Raw genomic sequence first — 23390 nt, 5'->3', positions numbered from 1 at the left:
AAATATAATGGACCAAATTCAGTGGTGATATAAATACTAGTTTAAGTTAGTTTATAAAAAAGATGTAAGTAGTAAAGTGTGTAATCTGCATAAGGAATTCAGTGGGTGTGCAAAATCAGGACAACTTACATGGTGGGGGAGTACAAAACAGGAAAAACAACTCACAGCAGAGTGCATTATAAAACAGCTCTCCTCCAGAAAGACATTTATTTGCTATACATCATCTGATAAAGCTTTTCCTTCTGTACGGCCTCATCAACTCCTTCCCTGTTACGCTTGTTTTGCCCACCTTCTGAATACCAAACCATACAAATTATACTACTGCATTTTACAAATTATGCACATTTTTAACCAGCACAGCCCAACATGTTATGTACACCACCATGTACTGAACATGGCCCCAACATTTCTCTGAGATCTCAACTTACTTACACCAACTCCGAATTCAAACAATGAGTATAAATAGGTAAGTAATAAAACTAGGTTTAGGGGATGTTACTATTAAGCCAGATTCTGCTTTAATTTACACTGATGTAAATCAGGAGTAACTCAAGTGAAGCCAGTGGCATTATGCCAGTGTACAACTAGAGTTTTGTTGTTTTATGCATTACTCAAGAATGGGCAGTTTACTATAGGGGTTTTAAATATTGAAAGGAAATATCTGCACATTGTTAATTCATTGAAAGTTCTATTTAATTAATTTACCAGTTAGAGAGCCTACACACTTATATTCATTAAGGGCATGTGCTCTAGAATGTATTACCTAATAAAATTGTACACTGATCTATAAACCTGTACTTATTGGAGATTGTATGTGGTAGAAAATTTTGATTTAAAATCAAATCTATAAAGCTCTTCTGCTGACTGCCATAATAAAAAAAGTATTTAATATTCACTAGAGAATCACATTTTAAAAATAAATGAAAAAAACCAGAAAAGAACTGCTAGATTTAAAATCAATTGATATTTAAGACCAATGAAAGCCTCTGCAGACAGTTTCTATATAAAGGTATGAAGTTAAATACTTGTAACCTCGGACTTGAGACTTCCAAATATTTTATAACACCTGACGGTAGAGCCTGAAACACCTTTTTCAAGAGAGAAGCAAGGATAGCTCATCTTTCTGAGACCAAGAACCTACATTGCCATTCATTCCAAGTCCTTTTGGTAAATAAATGTGGGATGGAATGAGTTCACGGGACTAATTGTTGCCCCAGGAGGCCTCATGAAACAGTATCAAACTGTAAGCAGCTGCTTGAATCATTTCACAAAGCCACAGATCTCTATGGCACCACTAGCGGTGCTCATTACTGTCTGGATAATATATTCCGAACCAAGTATTTATAATAGTATTAGCTGCTCCACATTTTATAGTTTAGTCATCTGAGGGCAGATGAGGATGGAGTATGTTTTACTTGGTCAACAAAATATTTATTTAGGATCTTTGTGCCCCAGACACTGGCAGATACTTAAATTATAAATTGTGTTTTGCAATGTTAATCCTAAAACTAACAACTGTGCACCAATGAATTCAAGAGTGCAGCCAAAGTCTGCCTTTATTTTGATACCATATTATTGTATTGCTTAAAGTATAGCAGAAAGGAGAAGGAAATTTGTCACTGATTAAAAAAAAAATTCTTTCCTCCCTTAAAATATTTCTTGTAAGTCTGCCCCTTCAAGAAAACCCTCATCATTTTTCTCATTATTAATAATCTTCACAATGCTTCCTTCACCTGAATTGTTGGCCTGTGCTTTAGCATTTATTTTTTTATTTATTTGCCTTCTCATAATTATGGCTGACTTTGAAACTCCCACTGACTTCAGCATTGGCTCATTTCTGGAGAGGTGCTCTTTCCTTCCTGTCACAGATCGTGGGTGATGGAATGGAAGCAGGTGACTTGGCCCTGTTGGTCAACGTAGCTCAGGAGCTTGGGGTGGTATCTTGGCTCACCAGGGCACTCGTGAAGAGGGACAGACCAGAAGGGACAGACCAGAAGCTGAGGTCTAGCTTTGTCTTTGTCTGAGGAGGCTTGCCCCATGAGGAATAATTTTAGTCACTCTTCTCTAGCTTTCTGAGTTTTGCTTAGAGAAGGAGCAATGTAGGAACATCATTCAGGAATATGTTCCTTTCTGAGGCAGAAGAGGCACCTGGAATTTTCATCATTATGTGCCACTGAAGCTTCACTTTAGAGGCAGATTTTGAACCCTTCTAGCCATATTGCTAGAGTCCCTATACAGGGAGAGTGTGTCTTTAAAATAAAAGCTAACCAACATTTTGTTTTTTGTTCTCCAATGGGGTAAAATGACTAACACAACTAACTAACAACTAACTACCACTAAAAAGCTAGCACAGCATTCAGAGGTGTCTGGTGAACACTACAAAGGTTTTGTCTTGCTGCCAGGTCCAGTAAGAAGGACCTGAAGGCTGACTGGGCCCACTCTGCTCTTGGATGAGGAGCATGAGACCATGTCAGGTTTGGTGCAGAGCCAGACCCAGCAGACAGCACTGGCCAGAGGAATCCAATCTTGCATGGATGGGGAGCATGTGCACCAAGAGTGCAATCCATATGGCCAATCATTCTAAGAAGAAGCACCATTAACCTATGATAGAGTGCAACATAGCAGTTCAGACACTCCCTATCAACTCAAAGCTCTTTGTATTCTTCTGTTGTCTATTTCATTGTAAAGCCCAGCCCCCTTTTTCACACTGGATATGAAGGCAGCATCTGGAAAAAACAAAAAACAATATAAATCTAGTCTAATATTGGAGTTGATTGTAAGTACCTCCCTTCAGGAGGGTACAATGCCAGCACATCTTAAAGAAGTTATCTCTCAGTCCTCACTGAAGAAACCATCTCTTGAAGCTGTGAATCTCAGTTATCACCGTATCTCTAAATCTCCCTGTTAGAGGAAAGTTACTGAGGAGGAGGTAGTGAAGAAACCTCAGACAATAAGTGGAGTTCTCAGATTTACTTGATCACTTTCAATTACACTTTAGGCCTGAGTATGACAGAAAGACTGATTTGGTTATCTCGATCAATGATCTTCTCCAGGCAGTGGGTGAAGATTAAGGGTCCATGATGATTCCTTTAAATCTGTCAGCTGTTATTGCTACTTTTGACCATAAGTTTTTCTTGATGCCTGCACATCCTGTCAGGGATAGACAGAGTTGGTCTTTTCTTTTCCTCCAATATTGGGTAATTATTCCTCCGCTTAAGGGCTCTTGAACAGAGGGTTTCACAGAGTTCTATTCTGTCACCACCAGAATGGTGCAGTTAATCAACAATTCTAGGGTCGAAATAAGATTGCAACTCAGATTCAAGTTAATTGACTGAGGTGCCGGTGATGTCAGCTGGTGATACGGTTTGGTTTAAAAGACCAGGATAGATCCCTTTCTTTCCATTACATTTTAAATACTATTACAGTTTTTATCAGATCTCCAACAAATCTTATGCTTTAATTTTGGGAAGGAATAATGTTATTTCTCTGGTTGACCTCTGAGAATTTTGCCCACCTAAAGGACTGCAGAATGGAGTAGTTTACTCAATTACTTTACCACACCCATTTTGAGCTTTTCATGACCACAAATTAGAAATGGGCCTTTTTATATGGGGAACTTTGGGGAAGTGTAGATTTCGGGCCCTACTTGGGCCACTTCTTTTGCAGAAAGTTCTGTAAGCAGCAGTGTAAAGCTAATACACAAGTTATACTGGATTTTCATAAAAAAGTTTTTCATCAAATTTAGTACAACATGCAGACAAGTCAGCCTTACAAAGGAAAGGTGCAAGAGAAGATGGACTACATATATTTAATTAAATGAGATGATAATTTATGACATGAGATGCTAAGACTAAAGGTAAGTTTCCAAAGTAGAGTGAAAATATATTAGACATATTATTCAAAAAGAAAATGGCTTTATTAATAGCTGACAAGTCTTTTATCACAAATGTGCAAGTTGTCCACCATGGCTCTGAGCAATGAAATCCCACAGACATTAGATGCAAGGCAGTGTCCATTATGGCATTGACTTGGCCAATTTGAATTGGCTTTAATATTACAGTATCTGCAATGTCTGAATCAAACTATTTTAAAGGAAAGAGAATGTAAATGTTTTAAGTTATTGATGTTTAAGGACTATAAAAAGCTATTTGATATGATTAGCCTACAGTTTATGAGGAAGGCACTTAAAAAAAGGGCTGTGTGCTAACTATTGCTCAGAGCATAATGGATGCTGCATTTGCCGACACAGTTACTTCACAGTATCTAGCTCATTATAGTAAAGTACTTTTGCACTAACTTGAGTATGAAAGACACTACATATAAGGGAAAATTCATTATGTTCTTTTCATAGAACAAATTGTTGGGTTGAAATGTATGAGGACCTTAAGATTATGTCAAGTAGGTTTTCAGCTCAAAAACAGGTATCAGCCATTGAGATACAATATCACTCAGGCTATTAAATGCTGTGCTGAAATGTGTATTGTACTTAAGAATTGCAGTTGGAAGAACTAGAATGCTAAGAGATAAATGGAGAAGGACTGACTCTCTTCAGATTAACTGATAATGCTGGATTTATCAGAGAAAAAGTTTAAAAAAGATCACTGAAGAGGAAGAGAGAGAATTAAATGGGGAACAAATTGAAGGAATTGACTTTAAATGGAAAATTATGTTGCCCTGGATTTGAGGGTTATGTGTACCCCAGATTTTGATCAAGCTAATTGCAACCATATTATGTGTATTCAGCTGCCATGAATTAATAAAATAGATCACCACATAGTTAAGGGTTAATTTGAACAAGCAGGGCTTCTGGAGGCAAGGTCAAATGCATTTGGAGGTTTGCAGTTTCTGCTAATCAGAATAGGAGGAAGGGAGAAAAAGAGTCAACAATTTGAGACTGAAAGAAAATAAGTGGATGGAAACCTGAAGTTTTGCTCGCCTTTGATATAGAAGCTTATTATGACTAAGATTATTAGGAATGTTTGCTGTTAAGTAGCTTATTGGAGTTAGGAGAGGTGATGACCAGGTATGGGTCACTATGAGCTGTGTGTTTTGTAAAAGTTAGCTATAAGACTAGATAACAGAGTGTACTTTGGAGCAGCCCTCTGAAGCTATCCTCAGAGAGCTTTTTCCTGACACCTTACTCCCTGGCAGGGAAGTGACCAGCCATCACGGACCTACCATAATTATTCAATACCATCTCAGATGCTAGGTAATTATTTGGGATGTTCTAAACCTATTGCTTATGTCTCTGTGTGCTTAAATCTAATAAATTGTAGTTTTAGATAAGAGCACGCTTACTTGTTTTCATCTTTCATCAGACAGAATTGCTGTGTTCCTATTGATTTATTCCTGACACTGCCTGGAGTGAAACAGTTAAGTTACCACTGCTTTGGGTTCTGAAAACCCTGGGTAACACCTGATGATAATGTCATGATCAACAGTGTGCACAAAAGCAGGACTCTAAAGAAGTAAATGATGTCGCTACTGTTTGCAGTCGTTCTTTTTTTTTTTTAGTTTGCACTTTTTGCATAACAGGTAGGAGCTCACTTTTGCAAATCTCTGCCCATGTGAGTTGCCCTGACTTGAGGGAGTAGTCTTATTAGACCATATTCTTAGTTAGGGCAGGTCTTCACTACCTACCGGATCGGCAGGGAGTGATCGATCTATCAGGGATCGATTTATCGCATCTCGTCTAGACACGATAAATCGATCCCCGAATGTGCTCCTGGAACTACAGCTCGCGAGAGGCAGAAGTGGAGTTGACAGGGGAGTGGCAGAGGTCAACTCGCCGCCATCCTCAGGGCCAGGTAAGTCGCCCTAAGATATGCCGATTTCAGCTACGCTATTCGCATAGCTGAAGTTTTATATCTTAGGTCGACTCCTGCCCCCAGTGTAGACCAGGGCTTAGTCACACTGTTGCAGATCTGAAGTAATTCACTGAAGCCAAAGCAGGTTCTTGAGACTGATACCAAAGTGAGAGCAAAGATCTTGCCCTTATGAAGCAATATGTCCATAGGGGGCTGGAAGCTCCACAGGGTCTTCTGGCATCTCCTAACGTTTGAGTGCTAGATTTCGCAACATTTTAAACATAGTTGTTTGCTACATAATAAATAAAATAAATAATAATAATTAATAATAATACAATTTCTTTCAAAAGAATTAGACCAGGATTTACTTTGGCCCCTAAAGTTTTATGCTAGTTTTGGCAACATGAGGCGCACTTTGGCTTTGTGTCTCTGATTATAAAATTGCAGTGGTATCTGCCACCCTTGTATGAGCATTGTGAAGTACAAATAGTCATGGGCGGTGGGTATTATAGGCCAGGGGAGGCTCTACCTTCCCCTGTGCTGCCACGGCCGCCGAATCCCCGGTTGCAGGTTTGGTGGCAAAGTTTTTGCTTTATTATACCCCATGCAGGTTCCAGGGCAGCTGAGGAGGCACATACCACCTTCTCAGCTGCCCTGGAACCTGTAGGGGACATACTAAAAGTGTCTTGTGTCACAGATGCATTTCCAATTTCCCCTGGGTGGGTTGGGTCTGGGGAGGGGAGGTGCGGCCTGGCTTCGGCCAGCCCAGGCTCCTCTGGGTGATGGCTCGGGGCTTTCGCCAGCCTGGGGCTCCTGTGGTCGGGGGGGGGGGGCACTCTCCAGCTGCAGGGGGGCGGAGGTGGTAGGGGTTCTCGGGGCTCCGGCATAGAGAGGGTGCGGGTGGAAGGGGCAGAGCTGGGGGCTTACCGCCCCAGAGGGGGGTTCCACCCACTGTCCATGCAAATAGTTAATGTAGAGAAACACTTTGGCTTGGAGGAGTCAAATGCTAACCATTGCTTTCTATACTTGTTCTCGTGGAGGAGTCTCACAAGCGTAGAATATGTAATATAGATTCAGAGTGCAGACAATAAATTTTCACCATTAAATGACTGTGAGCAAGCTTGGAGAAATGAGCTGAGCAGAAGCTACAATAATAAAGTGATATCCAAGGAAGAGAGATGCAGTGAAACGAAATGAAAATTAGAATATCCTGAGGGGAGGGAGTCACAGATTCTATGAAGTTCTACATTTAAAGAAATGTGCAATAGCATTTGGTCAGTTTCAAAAAAGCAATAGGTGTAGATACTTTCAATACAATGAATTCCTAAGACCTGAAGTCCTTACTTAGTTCTTACTCAAGTAAAATTTTCACTGAAGTCAATGGAAGTTTTGCTGGAGTAAGAATTGAGTTAGGACTTCAAGATTTGGGGTAAAATTTTCAAAAAGTACCAAAAGAAACTTAGGCCCAGATCTTCAAAGGCATTTAGTCACCTAGCTCTTATCAGCACCTAACTCCTATATTTGCCTTAACTTCCACTGGGACTCAGGGGCCTGAATACCTTTGAAGTTCTGAGCCTTAGTCCCATTTTCAAATGAGATTCAGGCATTTTTAGATTCCCACGATGCTTTAGGCATATTCCACTCCAGCCTTAGGACGTAACCCAGTGTGCTCAGATAAGCAAGTCATTGGTTAGGAAGCTGCAAGTGAGGTGGTGCAAGTGGAGATGATCTCCCATCAGCATTTCAAATGTCTACTGGGCCATTTAGTACCGCTGTAAAGGGCCAGCAAATGAAATTCTCTAACGAATCAATGGTTTCAGAGTAGCAGTCATGTTAGTCTGTATCCACAAAAAGAAAAGGAGTACTTGTAACACCTTAGAGACTAGCAAATTTATTTGACCAGAAGCTTTCATGAGCTACCGCTCACACTCACGAAAGCTTCTGCTCAAATAAATTTGTTAGTCGCTAAGGTGTTACAAGTACTCCTTTTCTTTTTTCTAATGAATCAGTCTTGCTTATTTGCCTCATCTACACCAGTAAGCCTCCCCAGCAATTCTTATTAAAATAATCAAAATCATATTTACCATATTATGATGAACTATAATCAAGAATCCCCTGTGCTGCGACCATATGAAGCTCTTTGGTTAAAAAATGAGGGTCTTATCAGGGAAAACCATGAAAATTCACAGAAAAGATATGTCCATGATAAGACACCGACACAGCCAGCCTGATCATCTCCTGTGTATTCCAATACTTGCAGCATTTGCCTAGTTCTAGAACATACAATTATCCAAATATATGAGTATTACTTCTGGGATTCTTCTATTTGTGCCCAGTTAATGAGCTGCCTGGACCCCATTTCAACATACTTTTCAGTAGCTTGGGGGGGAGGGGGAAGCATGGAAAGGAGACAATCGGAGCTGCAGCTGTCCTGGGAATAGGTGAAGGTATGAGCATTAGAGCTGGATGATACACAGAAGCACCTTATTCAAAATTGAAGTTTGGGGCATGCTGCCTAAATCCATGTCCTTGTTCAGACCTTGGCCATCTACAAGCTCCTCTGCACATGCAAGATTCCTTGAAAATATGAACCATAATGTAAATAACTAGGGGCAAACCCAACTTCAGGCCTCCACAGAGATGGTCTTATTTACAGAACTGGCGTTGTTCTACTGTAAAAGGGGGTGGGGCACGTTTCTATGCACACCCCTTATACAATACGGCTTCAAGAAGATGCCGGCACAGCATGCAATGGAGGCACTTGGGGAAAAGACATGATCAGGATGGGGGGTGATCCTCTGGTCATTGAACTTTCCCTTTGTGGGGACAGGGCAGCAGAACCATTGGCTAAAGCAGTTTCTGTGCAGCAGCTGCTCGGACAACTTTGGTGGAGACTTCCTCCCAGGACCCTTATGCACCTGCCCAGTGTGCCTCCTTGCTCGTCCTACTGGTCAGTAGGTGGAGGATTTGCTCATTAATGAAACATTGGAACAACTTCATGAAGATAACCCAGCAACTCAATGGCTCCAATAGTGCCCTTGTCTCTGATGTGGTACATATACCTACCTTTAAACCAGCAAGCTGTAACAGCACTTCAAACCAGACACAATTGTTTATATCCCTCAAGAAAGAGCAATCCCTCACTTGTTTAGCTCTCCATTTAAGCAACATTCATCCGAATTGTTGACCGCAAACAACAAACGCTAATTTGAAAGCAGGATGTCTACTATTTTTACATTTAATTTCAGAAATGTTTAGACAAAAAAGGCCTAAGTCTTTATTGTTTGTTCTGTTTTTTCAATTTGCCATTAATTTGTATTTATTCCACCAGAACATATTTATAGTAATGCTCAGACTAATACAAAAAACTGCCTTTGCAAGTTTCACTGTATGAACCAACCTGTTCATCACCTTAGTCCACTTGGATAGAGCAGAGATATTTGTGATCAATTTCAGAAACAACTTGTAGAATTGTCTAGGTCAGCATTCTTTAATGGCCATGCAAGTCTATTAAATATCTCTTACAAACTCTGCATTTAATAAATGATTTCTAATTGACTAGGTGTCATCAAGAACATTCTAGAAAACTCAGTTACACAGTATTTTTCATTGATTTTCCTTATATTAGAAAATGAAATGTCAGATACCATTAATTGCATTTTCACAATAAAGAGCAACAGCTAAAGAAACTGCTAAGTGAAAGCACTTCCAGTCTAATGCACAATGAATGGATTCACTGTAAATGAATACAATATATCAACATTTATTACAGTAATATGCATCTGTGGGCTAAATTGATGTGAATGTAATTACTCTCTTTACAAATGGAACAGCTCTGCAGGTTTCTACCAAGAAAATCATTCACATATATTTTACACATTCCCATAGCCTTATACAGCATATACACTAGGTAATTAACCCTTTGGGTCTAAGAGTTTCTACTTATAATGATTGCATCATCATCATACCTCCTTTACTTGCTGCTAGCTGCAGACTGTCCATGTGTCAAGCATCACTAACTTGCATAGTTTCACCTTTATGCTTTTTTTATCACGCCTACGTCTCATCAAGACGTACCCTGTGACCCAGAATGAAGGTTGTGACACACATTTCCAGTGAATCTGATGATCCTCAGACACATAATATACAGCTTTTTCTTACTATTTTCTTGAGCTACCTAGGAGAGATCTAAGAAGGAATCAGGCTTTATATTAACAGATGAAATGTCAGATATAATTCTGCATGCCTTCCTTCACACGATTCTTTTATTGCACCCAAACATGAGCATTGTTTTTGCAGAACAGAGGAAACAGTATTAGTGGTCTGGAAGTGTAAATTCATTTGACTATACACAATTTAGTGTTGCGCTGGAAGTTTTAACTCCTTTGTGGGGAAAGAAAATCCATGACCTTTATAAAGTATGTGCTGTAGCATTCAATTTCCCTGCATCTGATCGATAAGCAGGCAGGAAATTATATCTTTTTTTCACGCCGGAGAAGCATAATTAAGCAAGAAGGCAATGGAGGTAGTTGTGATTATCTTTGGATGCACCTGGAAGCTGCCTTGTTGCTTTTTTAAAAACATCTTAATGGTAAGGGAACTGTGTATTAATTTCTGCTGAGAAGATGAAGTTGACAGTTTAGAATGCTCATGAACAGCAGTTTCAGTTGTGTTTCAGAGAGAATAATGTAGCCCACCTCAAACAATTAGGCTGCTTCTTCTATGCACGCAGTGATGAAGCTGTGAACATTTAATTGACAGTTCATAACCAGAAAAAAAAACAATTATGCTCTGGCTGGTTGCCAATGAGTCAGAAACTTGTATTTTTTACAAATTTACAATAAGAATATGTTGTCCCCGATACTTGACTTCCAGGGAAAGCATCTCTGCATAATTAGCGCTATTGCATGCACATTCTAATTTATGCATTTTAATTATACCAACGGCCCAGTGAATAATTAATGTTAGGAAAACAATAGGTCTGAAACATAAAGCTAAAAAGTATCACTGAAATGCTTTTTAATGGTCTTTGTGGATTTCACATAACTAGTGAAACAGTTTAACTATTTGAGTGCAAGAATATTTTCCTACAATAGCTTTACAGACAAGTGCTGAGAATTAATTAGCCTGCTCAGTGATGGGAGATCATGTGAGCTTCCTAATTTTTTCAGCCACCTGAGCCACAGGAACTCAGCTATGTCTCACTGGTGATGCTTGGATGTCCAAGTTCGTAGGAAGGGCTGGGGGTTGCCATCCATAGGGCATGTGAGATGGGAATGCCAAAGTTTAGAAGTGAGATTTCCCACTACACACCCGCACCTTCAAACGTACTGCTAGTCACAGAGCAGCATTCCCACGTGGGCATTTGAACCCTATCCTGCTGAGAGATAAAAGCTCCTATAGGAGAATAAAAGGAAACTAAATGGTGACCTCAAAACTATTAGGTGAGATTGACCCAGTGAGCCCATCCAGGCCAGATGAAGAGTAGACAAACTCAGGAAAGAGACTTCTCCAGAAGTTGATGCCTAACACTCAGCGTTGTCACACCTAACTTTTAGGCACCCAGAAAATCCCTGGCATTCACAAAGGATGAGTTTGATGCCTACACAATGAACTGTGGGAGATAAGGAGACAGGCACCTAAGACTGGAGATTCATAAAAACCAGGATGCTAGGCAGATCCTCACCTCAGATAACCAATGGGAGATGCATAGGAGAGGGGTGTGTCCTAAGCTCCACCTCTCTCAGGGAGTTCCATGCCTTAGTTTGGGCTGTATGGAGGTGTCTGCCTCTGATTGGGCTTCCCAGCTGCAAACCCATCTTGGAGATAGGCATCTATGCTGTTTTTTGCAAGAGGCTGGGGGTGGGAAGGAGGAGGAAGATGACCACCTTCAGAACTTTTTGCCGTGTGGCTAGGGCACTTACCTAGGATGTGGGAGACCCCCAGCTGAAGTCCACCCTCTCCTCCCCTCCCTGCCCCCAGAAGGGAAGAAAGGATTTGAGCAGGTGTCGGCCACCTCTCAGAAGAGCACTCTAAACACTCTAAATTCTGATGTGGGGCTCCCTCAATATCACTGTTCTACCTGCATAAATAATTTAAAAAATAATTGGTGCCGGGGGACTGGATCTTAGGTCTCTCCATCCCAGGTGAGTGGGCTAATCATCAAGCTACAGGGTCATTCTTGTGCTTGCTCTCTCTCTCAGCCAATGATGCTATATTTATTTATCCACAGTGGAACAGCTTCCACAGGAAAGATTGAGGGATCCTGCACATCAGACTTCCATAGTTCAGCACTCACCTGAGAGTGTGGAGACCCCTATTCAAATCCCTCCTTCCTCTCCAGGGAATTCAACTGAGGATATCCCACATCCCAGGTGAATACCTTAATGACTGGGCTAAAAATTACATGGGAGCTCACCCCCTTTTCCCAGTTTTGTGTAAGCTCCCCATAGCAGTCTGATCCACTAGGCAAGCTCAGCACACCCCTACCAAATCAGGTCCCACAGGCAGGTTAGATGGAGGAATACCTATCTTTCCTAGGTTCACTTCATGCACCACGTGGGGGCTTAGGCGTCAAAAACCTTGTCTGGGGCTAGAGTGCACATGTGCACCGGCAGAAATATAGATGCCTAGGGAACTTTCATTGCAAAAATTTAGGCATTGAGTGATTAGAGCTTTCTACAGAGTTTGGGGCAGCTGATCTGGGGTTTTATGAATCCCACTGGGGTCTGATTCTGTGATTTAGGTGCCTAAAGTGGCAGTTAGGTGCCTTAGTCCCTTTGTGAATCTAGCCCTAAGAGGTCATGTCCATGTTACTATGAAAAAAATGCACATTCAAGTCTCAAAGCTTGCAAAGTCTGACCTTCATGGAGTAAAGCCTTGGAACGCCTGTCATGTAGATTTCAAAATTTGCATTCCAGGTGAGGGCACATAGAAACCAGACAGCAGTTCTGTGCAGTTGTGGAAGCCTCATTATAAAAAGTAATGTGCCACATTCCCATCCAAAAATGGGTACAAAAATTACAGTAAGTGCTTAATTACATGACTCACATGGCAATGTATTACATGCACATGAATAGCATCAAATAGGTCATTGTGAATGTAACAATGGAGATCAAATTGATATTTTGAAAACTTTTTAAAAATAATTGTTTCCTGTTGGAAGTTTGCTTTTAAAGCTCCTAAATAAAATAGTGTAGAAAATAATATATATATTTATATTATAAAATACTTTTAAAATGACCAACACTGGGAGCTGCTGCTACTTTAGAAATCAGGCCATTTGTTTAAGTGCCTGAATATGGCTTCAGGAGATTAACTGTAGGCCACTGTTTCTGAAGGCCTTGGTCCATCTATATACACACAACAAATGTTAAAAACAATGGATCACAACCCCTGCTTTCCTGTGCTTCCTCCCAGCACAGCAGGGGACCATTAGAGAGCCAGTGATGGCTGGTTGATTCTCAGGGTGGATCTCTGCTGTCCGGAGTGCTGGTCACAGATCAACGCAGCCAAGGGGCTGTTCATTTAAACTGACAGGTTAGGCTCCCTATGGGATTGAATGCCAGCTGAGTTTACTTGCAGTGCAGTGTACTTCAGCCACCTGGCAAGCTCGTTCATGCTGAAGCTGAGCGCAGTAAGGAGTAGTGCAGGATCTGCTCAAGACGAGAGTTCCCCTACCCCAGGAGAATTCTCTGCTGGCCATATCCAGCTGCTTTCTGGCCCTTCTGAGCCACTCATGTGGTGTAAAGAGGGCAGAACACAAATGAGAATCTGACCCAGTATGCAACTATATAGTACAAATTTGCTTCCTCTAAGCAATAATATGAAAAAACAGACACCTGAATGGGCAAACTAAAGATATTGGAACAAATAGGTTTATCATCCAGTGTGTAGCCACACATTCATTTGTATCCTCTTAACTGTTCTACTTCCCAGTAAAGGGATTAAGTGCCCACTCATTATTTTTAGCTCTTTCCTCATCCTTGTACTATTGCACTTCGTTCGGTATAATATTTAAGTCAGGCTGAAAGAGTAATTAGTCCAGAGAGTAAATGTTTCCTTAATCTGTCTGGGAAAAAAATTATGTCCAGTAAAGTCTGATGTCAGTAACTTTAGATCAAAATGTATTTTCATATCTTTGCGGATTTTTGTGAATCATCTGTTCGGTCTGTTAGGAACAGACCTAACATTTTAAATGCTCCTTACTGCATAACGTAAAATGTGGCTAATTAAGTGTGAGATCAGGAATCTGCAATACTACTAGTAACAGAATGCTACCCTTTCCCTCTGCCTTTGTAGGGTTATGCTGAGAAGGAGAAGGCCACAGCAAAGGGTCTGGAGGATGTGAAGGCTAACTTCTACTGTGAATTATGTGACAAGCAGTATCACAAACACCAGGAATTTGACAACCACATCAATTCCTATGACCATGCTCACAAGCAGGTAAACTTGAAAAGTCATGCATGTGATTGGTATTCCATCATAAAGGAAGAATACAGCACAAAGTGATTGGAAATAACCTTGAACGGCATGGTTAGAAATATTGTTTGTAGTAACTTTTCATATGTCCCAGACCCACTCACATTGATTCTGATCCGGAGTCCATTGAAATCAATGGGAATTTTTAGATTGACTTCAATGGATTTTTGATCAGACCCATGGAAAACAAGCTGCCCATGTTAATGTTCTTATTCAATATCTAACACAGACGAGGTTCTATGATGATAACAGATTTAGACCAGGCTCCTGAAAGGACTCAATTATTCCCCATTTTGCTGGTTGATACTTTTAAAGGGACAGGATCTAAATTAACTCAAATTAAAGACTAGCTAGCCTGGGAATGATCAAATGCAACACAGAGCTTATTTTTAAATTAATATTTTTCATAAAAATCAGATGTGACATATTTTTGAGTTTTAAGCATTCTCAAGGGTTAACCAGTTGAGCCGAAGGATCATTGCCATCAGTGTAAGATAATGGGTGAGTATGGGTAGTGATAATGATATCTCTAATTGTCGGATTATCATCCTAAAGAAGGAGCGCTTTCTCAAACATCCAGTGTCCCTCCTTTAGATTCAGATGGTCAATGTACAGTCTGATCATGCTGTACCAAGAGCAGAAGACATTTTGTTTTAAAAATAAAAGCATACATTTTGATTCAACTTCAGAAACATGTGTCTTATAACCATTTATGAAAAGGGGAATAAGGACAACCTGGGGGATTACAGACTAGTCAGATTAACTTCAGTACCCAGAAAAATAACAGAGCAAATAATCAAGCAATCAATTTGCAAACATCTAGAAGATAATAAGGTGATAAGTAACAGTCAACATGGATTTGTCAAGAACAAATCATGTCAAACCAACCCAATAGCTTTCTTTGACAGGGTAACCAGCCTGGTGGATGTGTGTGTGTGGGGGGGAGTGGTAGATGTGGTATATCTTGACTTTAGTAAGGCTTTTATCTCGTATGACCATCTCATAAACAAACTAGAGAAATACAGCCTAGCTGATGCTACTCTTAGGTGGGTGCATAAATGGTTGGAAAACCATTCATTCCCAGAGAGTAGTTATTGGTGGTTCATAGTCAAGCTGGAAGAGCATATCAAATGGGGTCCTGCAAGGAATGGTACTGGATCTGATTCTGTTCAATAGCTTCATCAGTTACTTAGATAATGGCATAGAGAGTACACTTATGAAGTTTGCAGATGATATCAAGTTGGGAGGAGTTGTAACTGCTTTGGAGGATAGGTTTAAAATTCAAAATGAGATGGACAAACTGGAGAAATGGTCTGAGGTAAACAGGATGAAATTCAATAAAGACAAATGCAAAGTACTGTACTTAGGAAGGAATAATCAGTTGCACACATACAATATGGGAAATGACTGCCTAAGAAAGAGTACTGCAGAAATGGATCTGGGGGTTATAGTGGATCACAAGCTGAATATAAATGTAAAGTTGTTGCAAAAAAAAAGTGAATATCATTCTGGGATGTATCAGCAGAAGTGTTGTAAGCAAGATGCAAGAATTCTTCTGCTTTACTCTGCCCTGATAAGGCATCAGCTGGAATATCATGTTCAGTTCTGGGAGCCAAATTTCAGGAAGAGGTGGACAAATTTGAGAAATTGGAGTGACAAAAATAATTAAAGGTCTAGAAAACATGACCTATGAGGAAACATTGAAAAAACTGGGTTTGTTAAGTCTGGAGAAGAGAAGACTGAGTGGGGACATGATAACAGTTTTCTGTAATAAAATGTTGTTACAAGGAGAAGAGTGCAAAATTGTTCTCCTTAACCTCTGAGAGTAGGGCAAGAAGCTATAGGCTTAAATTGCTGCAAGGATGGTTTAGGTTGGACATTAGGAAAAACTTCCTAACAGTCAGGGCGGTTAAGCACTGGAACAAATTGCCTAGAGCTGTTGTGGAATCTGAGTCATTGGAGGTTTTTAAGAACAAGTTAGACAAACACTTGTCAGGAATGATCTAGTTATTACGTAGTCCTGCCTTGAGTGCAAGGGACTGGACTAGATGACCTACTGAGGTGCCTTCCATTCCTACACCTCTATGATTCTATGATTTCTCAGGGTGGAGCTCTTACAGCATTGCATGAAGACCATAATTGATGTTATGGAACAACACAGCTTGTCATTTAAGGAAACAGATAATACTTTATAATTGCTTATTATCATTTGTTTTGTAATAAGTTAATCACTGCTATATATGCTAGCTAAACCCATAGCTGGTGCCTGCTTTCTTGCTAGATGTGCCTTTGACATCTTGCTTTGCTACTGATTTTAACTGGATGTAAATTTAAAATGGCAGCAAAGAGGAAAAGTGCTATTATTTCATACAAAGATTTCAGAGTTCAGACAAAGTGGTTCCCCGAAAAGTCATGCCAAGATCTGCGAGCATTCAGACTTTCTGGTGTAACTGATGTGGTTTTATTTCTGCAACGAAAAGGTTTGTTGAAATGATTTAGTCAAATGCAGAAAATGTTGTGGTGATAAAGATAATTAAGGGGTAAGTATTTAGTCATCCGTATCTAACAGAGAAGAGAGATATTCAGAATGTTTAATCAAGACAAAACCTCAAGAGAATTTTAGCTCACAACTTTCTAACTACAAGGCAGGCACATTATTGACAAAGGGACTAATCTGAGAGGGGCTGAATACTCACCAAATTAACCCATTAATTTATGGTGCATGCTCAGCACTTTTTGGGTCAGAGTCTAGTTTACGATGTAGTTGACTAAGGGCATGCCAATACTTAAAATGTAAGTTGACCTATGTTAGTAATTACTGCAGTGGTTTATGTCCACACTACCCTCCTTCTGTCAGTGGTGCTTGTCCTCACCAGAAGTTACTTAAGAGGGGCAATGTGGGATGCCAAGAGCCTGGGCTCTCAGATCCACAGGCAGCTCCTTGACAGGAGCCCAGCTGATTCCTGGGCTCCCCACTCCCCATCACTGGGAGCCCAAATGCCCCCGCAGCTCACAGCAGGGAGCCTGGAGTCCCAGTGCAGCTGCCAGGCTCCCTTCAGTGAGTGGGGAGTCTCCAGACAGCTGCCAGACTGCACCTGCCCAGCTCCCCCACTCTCAGCTCCGAGCTGGGCTGCGCCTTGGACTCCCCGCTCCCCACTACACACTGGGAGCCACTGAGAGCTCCCCCCTGGGAACCCAGCTGCATCCAGGAGCGGGGAGCTGAGAGCCTGGGTGGGGGCACAGCTGGGCTCCCAGCCCATTCCCAGCTTCTGACAAATAGAGGCTAGGGACACAATAGCAGTTCTTCACATCACCACTCAATTCATCCACACAAACATATGTAATAATATACAACAAAAACATTTTCAGATCTCAAACCTGTGAAGCTAATATAAATATCCCCCCTTCGGTGTTTTTCCACTTGTCAGGATTGTATCTGAACTCAAACCGATCCAGTCCCAGCACATAGCAACAACCTCCCCACATCCCCCAACACTACTCTCTCCCTGTGATTTATGCAAAATAAAACTGCCGTTTTGATGCACTGACCAGTTTTTTTTTGTCTGCTTTCCATCATAAAAGATAATGTTTAAGCAATAAAACTCTTTTTAATTTTAAAGTAAATTTAGTGCTCTGAAAGCTGCCAGATTGACAGTACTCAGGACTAACAGCCTGTACTTAAATGCACAACATGTATAGTACATCAAGTGTCAGTGCAAATTTCCTCCACCCTGCCCTTTCAAATATAGCTCAGAAGCAGTAGTGTTTCAATTAGCTCAGAAGTAACTACTCACTTTGGGAAAAGGGTAATTTAGTCCTGCAGGCCCATTCACTTCTTCACCCCTATGCCAAGATGCCAGTAACATTAGTTTGCAGAAGAACTGGGACAAGGACACCCCTCTGCTTCAACTTCTATAGTAGGTCACCAAACATGAAAAGTTTCTGATATGTCAAATTAATTTCCTTCCCATAGAGCAGATCCTCTGTTTCTCTATCATAAAAAGGAAGATTCCCCATCACTTCGTGTATCTCACACCATCACCTGCAAAGACTTTTGTCACAGCCAACAGTCTTCTTTAATTGGGGCTGAATTAAAGAGTGACCCTTCAGAGCTCATTAGAAATCTCTACAATTGACCAAAGGGATAGTTTATGAACAAAAAAGTCATTCCCTGCTGCTCCCTTACCTCTCATCTGTAGGTTGCTACTCACTCTTTCAACAATAGTCCTTGCCCCAAATGTTATGGGGCTCATCATTCACTCGAATGAGAAAGCAACAAATGGAATTAATTTCTCAAGAAGCCATAAACTTGATGCTGCACAGAGTTAGAGTATGAAAGATCCTGACCAGGACCCTGATCCCTGATTAATTTGGGTCTGAACTTTCAAAGTAGCCCCATTCAGAAAATAATAGAGAAAACAAACTACTTCTACATTACTCCACCACTAAAAGATAGGCTATTACAGTATTGTTGTGTACGAGGATGCCCATTATACTGCAGATGCTTTTTACCTTGAAAGACTGTCTGCTAAGCCGAAGGAAAGAAAATTGTATTGTTTGTCCACGTACTGTATATAGTACCTATCAAGGCAAGGCAATGTGTCTCTTAGACATGGGCCAACCTTTTCAAACTGGATCAGCTACTATACACCAGATATGGAAACAGAATGTGAGACATTCGAGCTAGGGAACTCAGCAAATCGATCCAGTTTCACAGCTTGTGGTAATATCCAGTAACTGAGAAATAAAATACAGAAGGGTATTTTTAGCACAGGAGTGATTAAAAGCAGAGGTGTTGATGGTTTAATGGAGCATTATGCCATACATCCTACTGTTCTTCTCCTCTGCTATGTTCTGCAGAACACTGATTTTGTTGGATAATTACTGACTCAAAATCTCCAAACATTATACTTTTCTAAAATGAAATTCATGAGCTATTTTTCCATTTATGATTTTATCCATTCATTAAAGTGCAAAGTCTTGGCCCTAATACTTAGTATGGTACTCATTACCTTCCTCATCCCTGAAGGCTTCTAAGGTTTAACCATAACAGCTTGGCCTTGTTCACTTAACTAATTTGTACTCGTGTGCTATCCTAATGTTATACATTAGTTAACCATATAGTACTTTATCAAAAGGTTTATCAAATAGAAGTTCTCCACCAATGTCTGTTTTTGCAGTATCGTCTAACAAAAATCCATCTAGCATAGGCAAATATGATTTATACATAATTCAGTAATTATGACTAGTTTTTAGCCATTCTTATTTCTATAGCTCTTTTATCTTATTGTTAGTTCATATCACCAACGTCTTACCCATTACATAGTCCAGATATACTGTGCTATGCCTACATGGAGAAGATCCCCTTTCTGAAGATTAAGTTCTTTGACTGCAAATCCTAGTATAAAGTGAGTGTGGAAATTCTGGTTGTGTGCAGACCTTCCCATCTCTCCGAAGGCTTCTCTACGTGAGCTATCTGCTCTTAAACTTGGTATCAAGTTTGGTATTGTTCTGAGAGGAGAAGAGGGCAGAGGGGCTCCAATATGTACTCTTGAGAGCTTGAAATCATGGTCCCTGGACCTTTGTCCATCATAACAACCATATACTTACAAGTAGCTGATCTCTCTGGCCTGACACATACAAGTGGGTACATTTTGGACTTTGGCCTGGAGGTTGGGGTTGAAAACACAGTTATCAAATTATCAAGTCTTTATTCAGTTTTAATTCACATCTTTCTTAGGCAAAATCCCATTGAGTTCAATAGGGGTGGGTTTGCCAGAATAACAACCTCAGGATTCATCCCATATTGAATACAATTCTATCATGGACTAAATAATCACCACTTTTACAGACTGGGTCAGGGCCTTTTCACTCTCCCAACAGAAGCAAAGGATCTGTTATGATGGTCCACTCTCAGCAACTAATGGATCCAACTATTTTCTAGAAGCTTCTGGGGGGGAAAGCATATGTGTCTCCAGAGCAGGATTTGAATTCTCTGCTAGCACATTAAAATGACCAGCTTTATGCAAGTACTGATTCCCTGGCTACTAAACAAAGCAACCTATAGGTCACCATGTTTTAATGATTATCTGTAACAAAGAGAAAAGGAAGATTATTACAGCACTGGTGGCAAAATTCTGACCAGCTATGCAATAGGGAGTTTTTGCAGTTGTATGTGGCATTCTTGAAGTCTAGCAATTTCCTTTTTTCCCTGTGCTATGGAATCTGTGAATCCTGGGCAACAGAATTGCTTGGGCAGTGTCCCATTTGACAAAACCACAATGCCTCCCTACCAAGCATCTGAGGTGAATGATCCCTGCTGCATTCACAACATTCATCCATTCATTTATTGTAGTACTGTAGTAGTTGGAGAGTTCCAATTTTGTATATATAATTCTTGGCAAACAACAAGGCCTCCTTAGAAACCAGCAAGAGAAAGTTGTAAAATATAAATCTGATCCATATATTGTATAATAATAACCATAATGATACAAATAAGCCACTAAGAAAAACAAGGCTGTATTGCCATCTTGGGGCTTCTGGTGACATCACAGGTATTTATTTGCAATTTTTGAGATACTAAAGCTGGTGATGATCACCCTAATGAAAATGCAGTCAGTTCTTAGTATGTCTGGAATCTAAGAATACGTTTGCGTTATTTGGGCTGGATCTTTCAGTCTACACCTGTGCACATGCTTGTATCTAAACCAGGGCCGGCTCTAGGCACCAGCAAAACAAGCAGGTGCTCGGGTCGGCACATTTCTAGGGGTGGCATTCTGGCGCTGGCCATGCTGCCCCTAGAAATGTGCCCCCGCTGCCCCAGCTCGCCTCCGCCTGCTCCCCGGAGCGCGCCACCGCCGCTCCGCCTCCCCCCCTTCCCTCCCAGGCTTGCCACGTGTGAAACAGCTGTTTGGCGCAGCAAGCCTGGGAGGGAGGAGAAGCCGAGTGGCAGCGCGCTCAGGAGAGGCGGCGGAGGTGGAGCGGAGGCGAGCTGGGGCGGGGAGCGGTTCCTCTACCCCTCCCCTTACTTTCTGCGCTCCCCCTCGCTCACCTCCGCTCTGCCTGCTCCCCGAACGCGCTGCCTCTCCCTCGCCTGAGAGGGAGGGGGGAGAAGCAGAGCGGTGGCGTGTCCAGGGGAGCAGGCGGAGCGGAGGTGAGCTAGGGCAAGGGGTGGGGGGGGGTCGCAGGAAGCAATGGAGGGGGGGGAAATTCAGCATGCCCGGGGGAGGAGGCGGGGCTGGGGATTTGGGGAAGGGGTTGGGAAGGGGTGGAGTCAGGGAGCTGGGGGGGGGGCACAAAAAAAAAGTGGGGGCGGCCAAATTTTTTTTTGCTTGGGGCAGCAAAAATCCTAGAGCCGGCCCTGATCAAAACACACAGATGCATGCTAACACTTGTGTGCATGCCATGCATAATCTGTCACCTAGGCACATACAACTGTGCACTTTTTGACTGCTGGCTCCTATTAATGTCAATGGGACTTGTTGGTGAAAACTCCAGTACTGGAAGTTGTGCAGCTGCTACACTCTTTAAAGGCTAAGCAGATGTATTTAAAGATTAGATGCCGTCTGTAACTAGAAAATGCACATTGAAGTACGTGCAACATCAGGTGGAGGCCAGGTAATGCCCTGCCTGAAAATTTAACCATTCATGAACATGAAAGGCACACTAAAAAGCTTGGATTAAATCCTTTCTATCAAGGAGGCTAATTGCTTTTCAGCTTTAAAACCAATTACTGTGCATGGCTGCCCAAGCACAACAGCTGCTGCTCTCTGTTGCTGTAACAGGGTTAGCTTTACCTTTAACCTCTCCCTGTCTGTGGGCATCCCTTCCAAGTGACAGGTATGCACTTCTCTCAGAGTGGAATCCTGCAATTCACCCCATTTTTACACTGGGTGTCCAGGCTACCTATTTACCAACCGTGTTTCCTGGGATTGCTGCCTAATAATCACAGGACTGAAGTTCTGGAACAGCCTTCCAAAGGGGTGCAGTGGGGGCAAAAAAACCTAACTGGCTTCAAGACTGAGCTTGATAAGTTTATGGAGGGGATGGTATGATGAGACTGCTAACAATGGCGTGTGGCCCATAAGCGACTGCCAGTAGCAAAAATTCCCAATGGCTGGAGAGGGGACACAAAATGGGGAGGGCCATGAGTTACTACAGAGAATTTTTTCCCAGGTATCTGACTGGCAGATCTTCCCCATATGCTGTGGGTCTAACCGCCATATTTGGGGTCAGGAAGGAATTTTCCCCTGGGTCAGACTGGCCGAGATCCTGGGGTGTTTTTTTGTTTTGTTTTTTTCCCCCTTCCTCTGCAGCATGGGGCACAGATCACTTGCAGGTTTAAACTAGTGTACATGGTGAATTCTCTGTAACTTGAAGTCTTTAAATCATGATTTGAGGACTTTAGTAACTCAGCCAGAGGTAAGGGGTCTGTTACAGGAGTGGGTGAGGTTCTGTGGCCTGCAATGTGCAGGAGGTCAGACTAGATGTTCACGATGGTCCCTTTTGACCTTAAAGTCTATGAATCGCTGGCCTCACCTTGATCGATTTGCATTGGAGGCAGAGGCAAACAGGGAAAACAACATGCCTTTGTCTAGGGCAGCCTCCAAAATATATTTCAAGAACATAATACAGCTCACATACATAACTCTTTATAAAAAAGCCTGTACATGCACCATATGATGATATTCATGATCATCATATTTCCAGTTTTTATATAATAGCCTATAAGTTGCTGTTTGGCTAAATATTCTGACATCAGTGTGTTGGGTTTGCCTATGCTAGTTGGCACAAAGGGGCTCTTAGAGTCACAACCTGTATAGTGAGTTGAGCACCAATGATTGGGGCTGTTTAAAAGACATTGAGTTTTGGTCCTTCAGATGTGCAAAAACTATCCAGGACTGAATTAACTTTTTGCACCCATGTAGCAGACAGCACAACTGGACTGAAATCAATAGAAACCCACATAATATTCTCCCCCATTCTTCATATCCCATTTATGAAGCTAAGACTGAACCATTGTTATACTAATGCTTTCCTATTACAGCAGTTATATAGAGAATACAATTGTAAGGGATAGGAAAGATAGATTGAAACAGCTGG

General features: G+C 41.4%; 1 protein-coding gene across 1 annotated transcript in view; it reads left to right on the top strand.

The window, feature by feature from the left end:
• The window catches only part of ZNF804B (zinc finger protein 804B), a 344219-nt gene that overhangs the window by 283598 nt on the left and 37231 nt on the right, over positions 1–23390 (top strand). The window contains exon 2 of the mRNA XM_084618848.1: positions 14109–14252. Coding sequence (XP_084474974.1) covers positions 14109–14252 — 144 coding nt within the window. The remainder of the gene's footprint in view (positions 1–14108; positions 14253–23390) is intronic.

The sequence above is a fragment of the Lepidochelys olivacea genome (assembly GCF_965140295.1).
Source record: "Lepidochelys olivacea isolate rLepOli2 genome assembly, chromosome: 2".
In the NCBI taxonomy this organism is placed as follows: domain Eukaryota; kingdom Metazoa; phylum Chordata; order Testudines; family Cheloniidae; genus Lepidochelys; species Lepidochelys olivacea.
The sequence above is the reverse complement of the archived record's forward strand: the minus strand, read 5'-3'. Positions and strand labels throughout refer to the sequence as shown.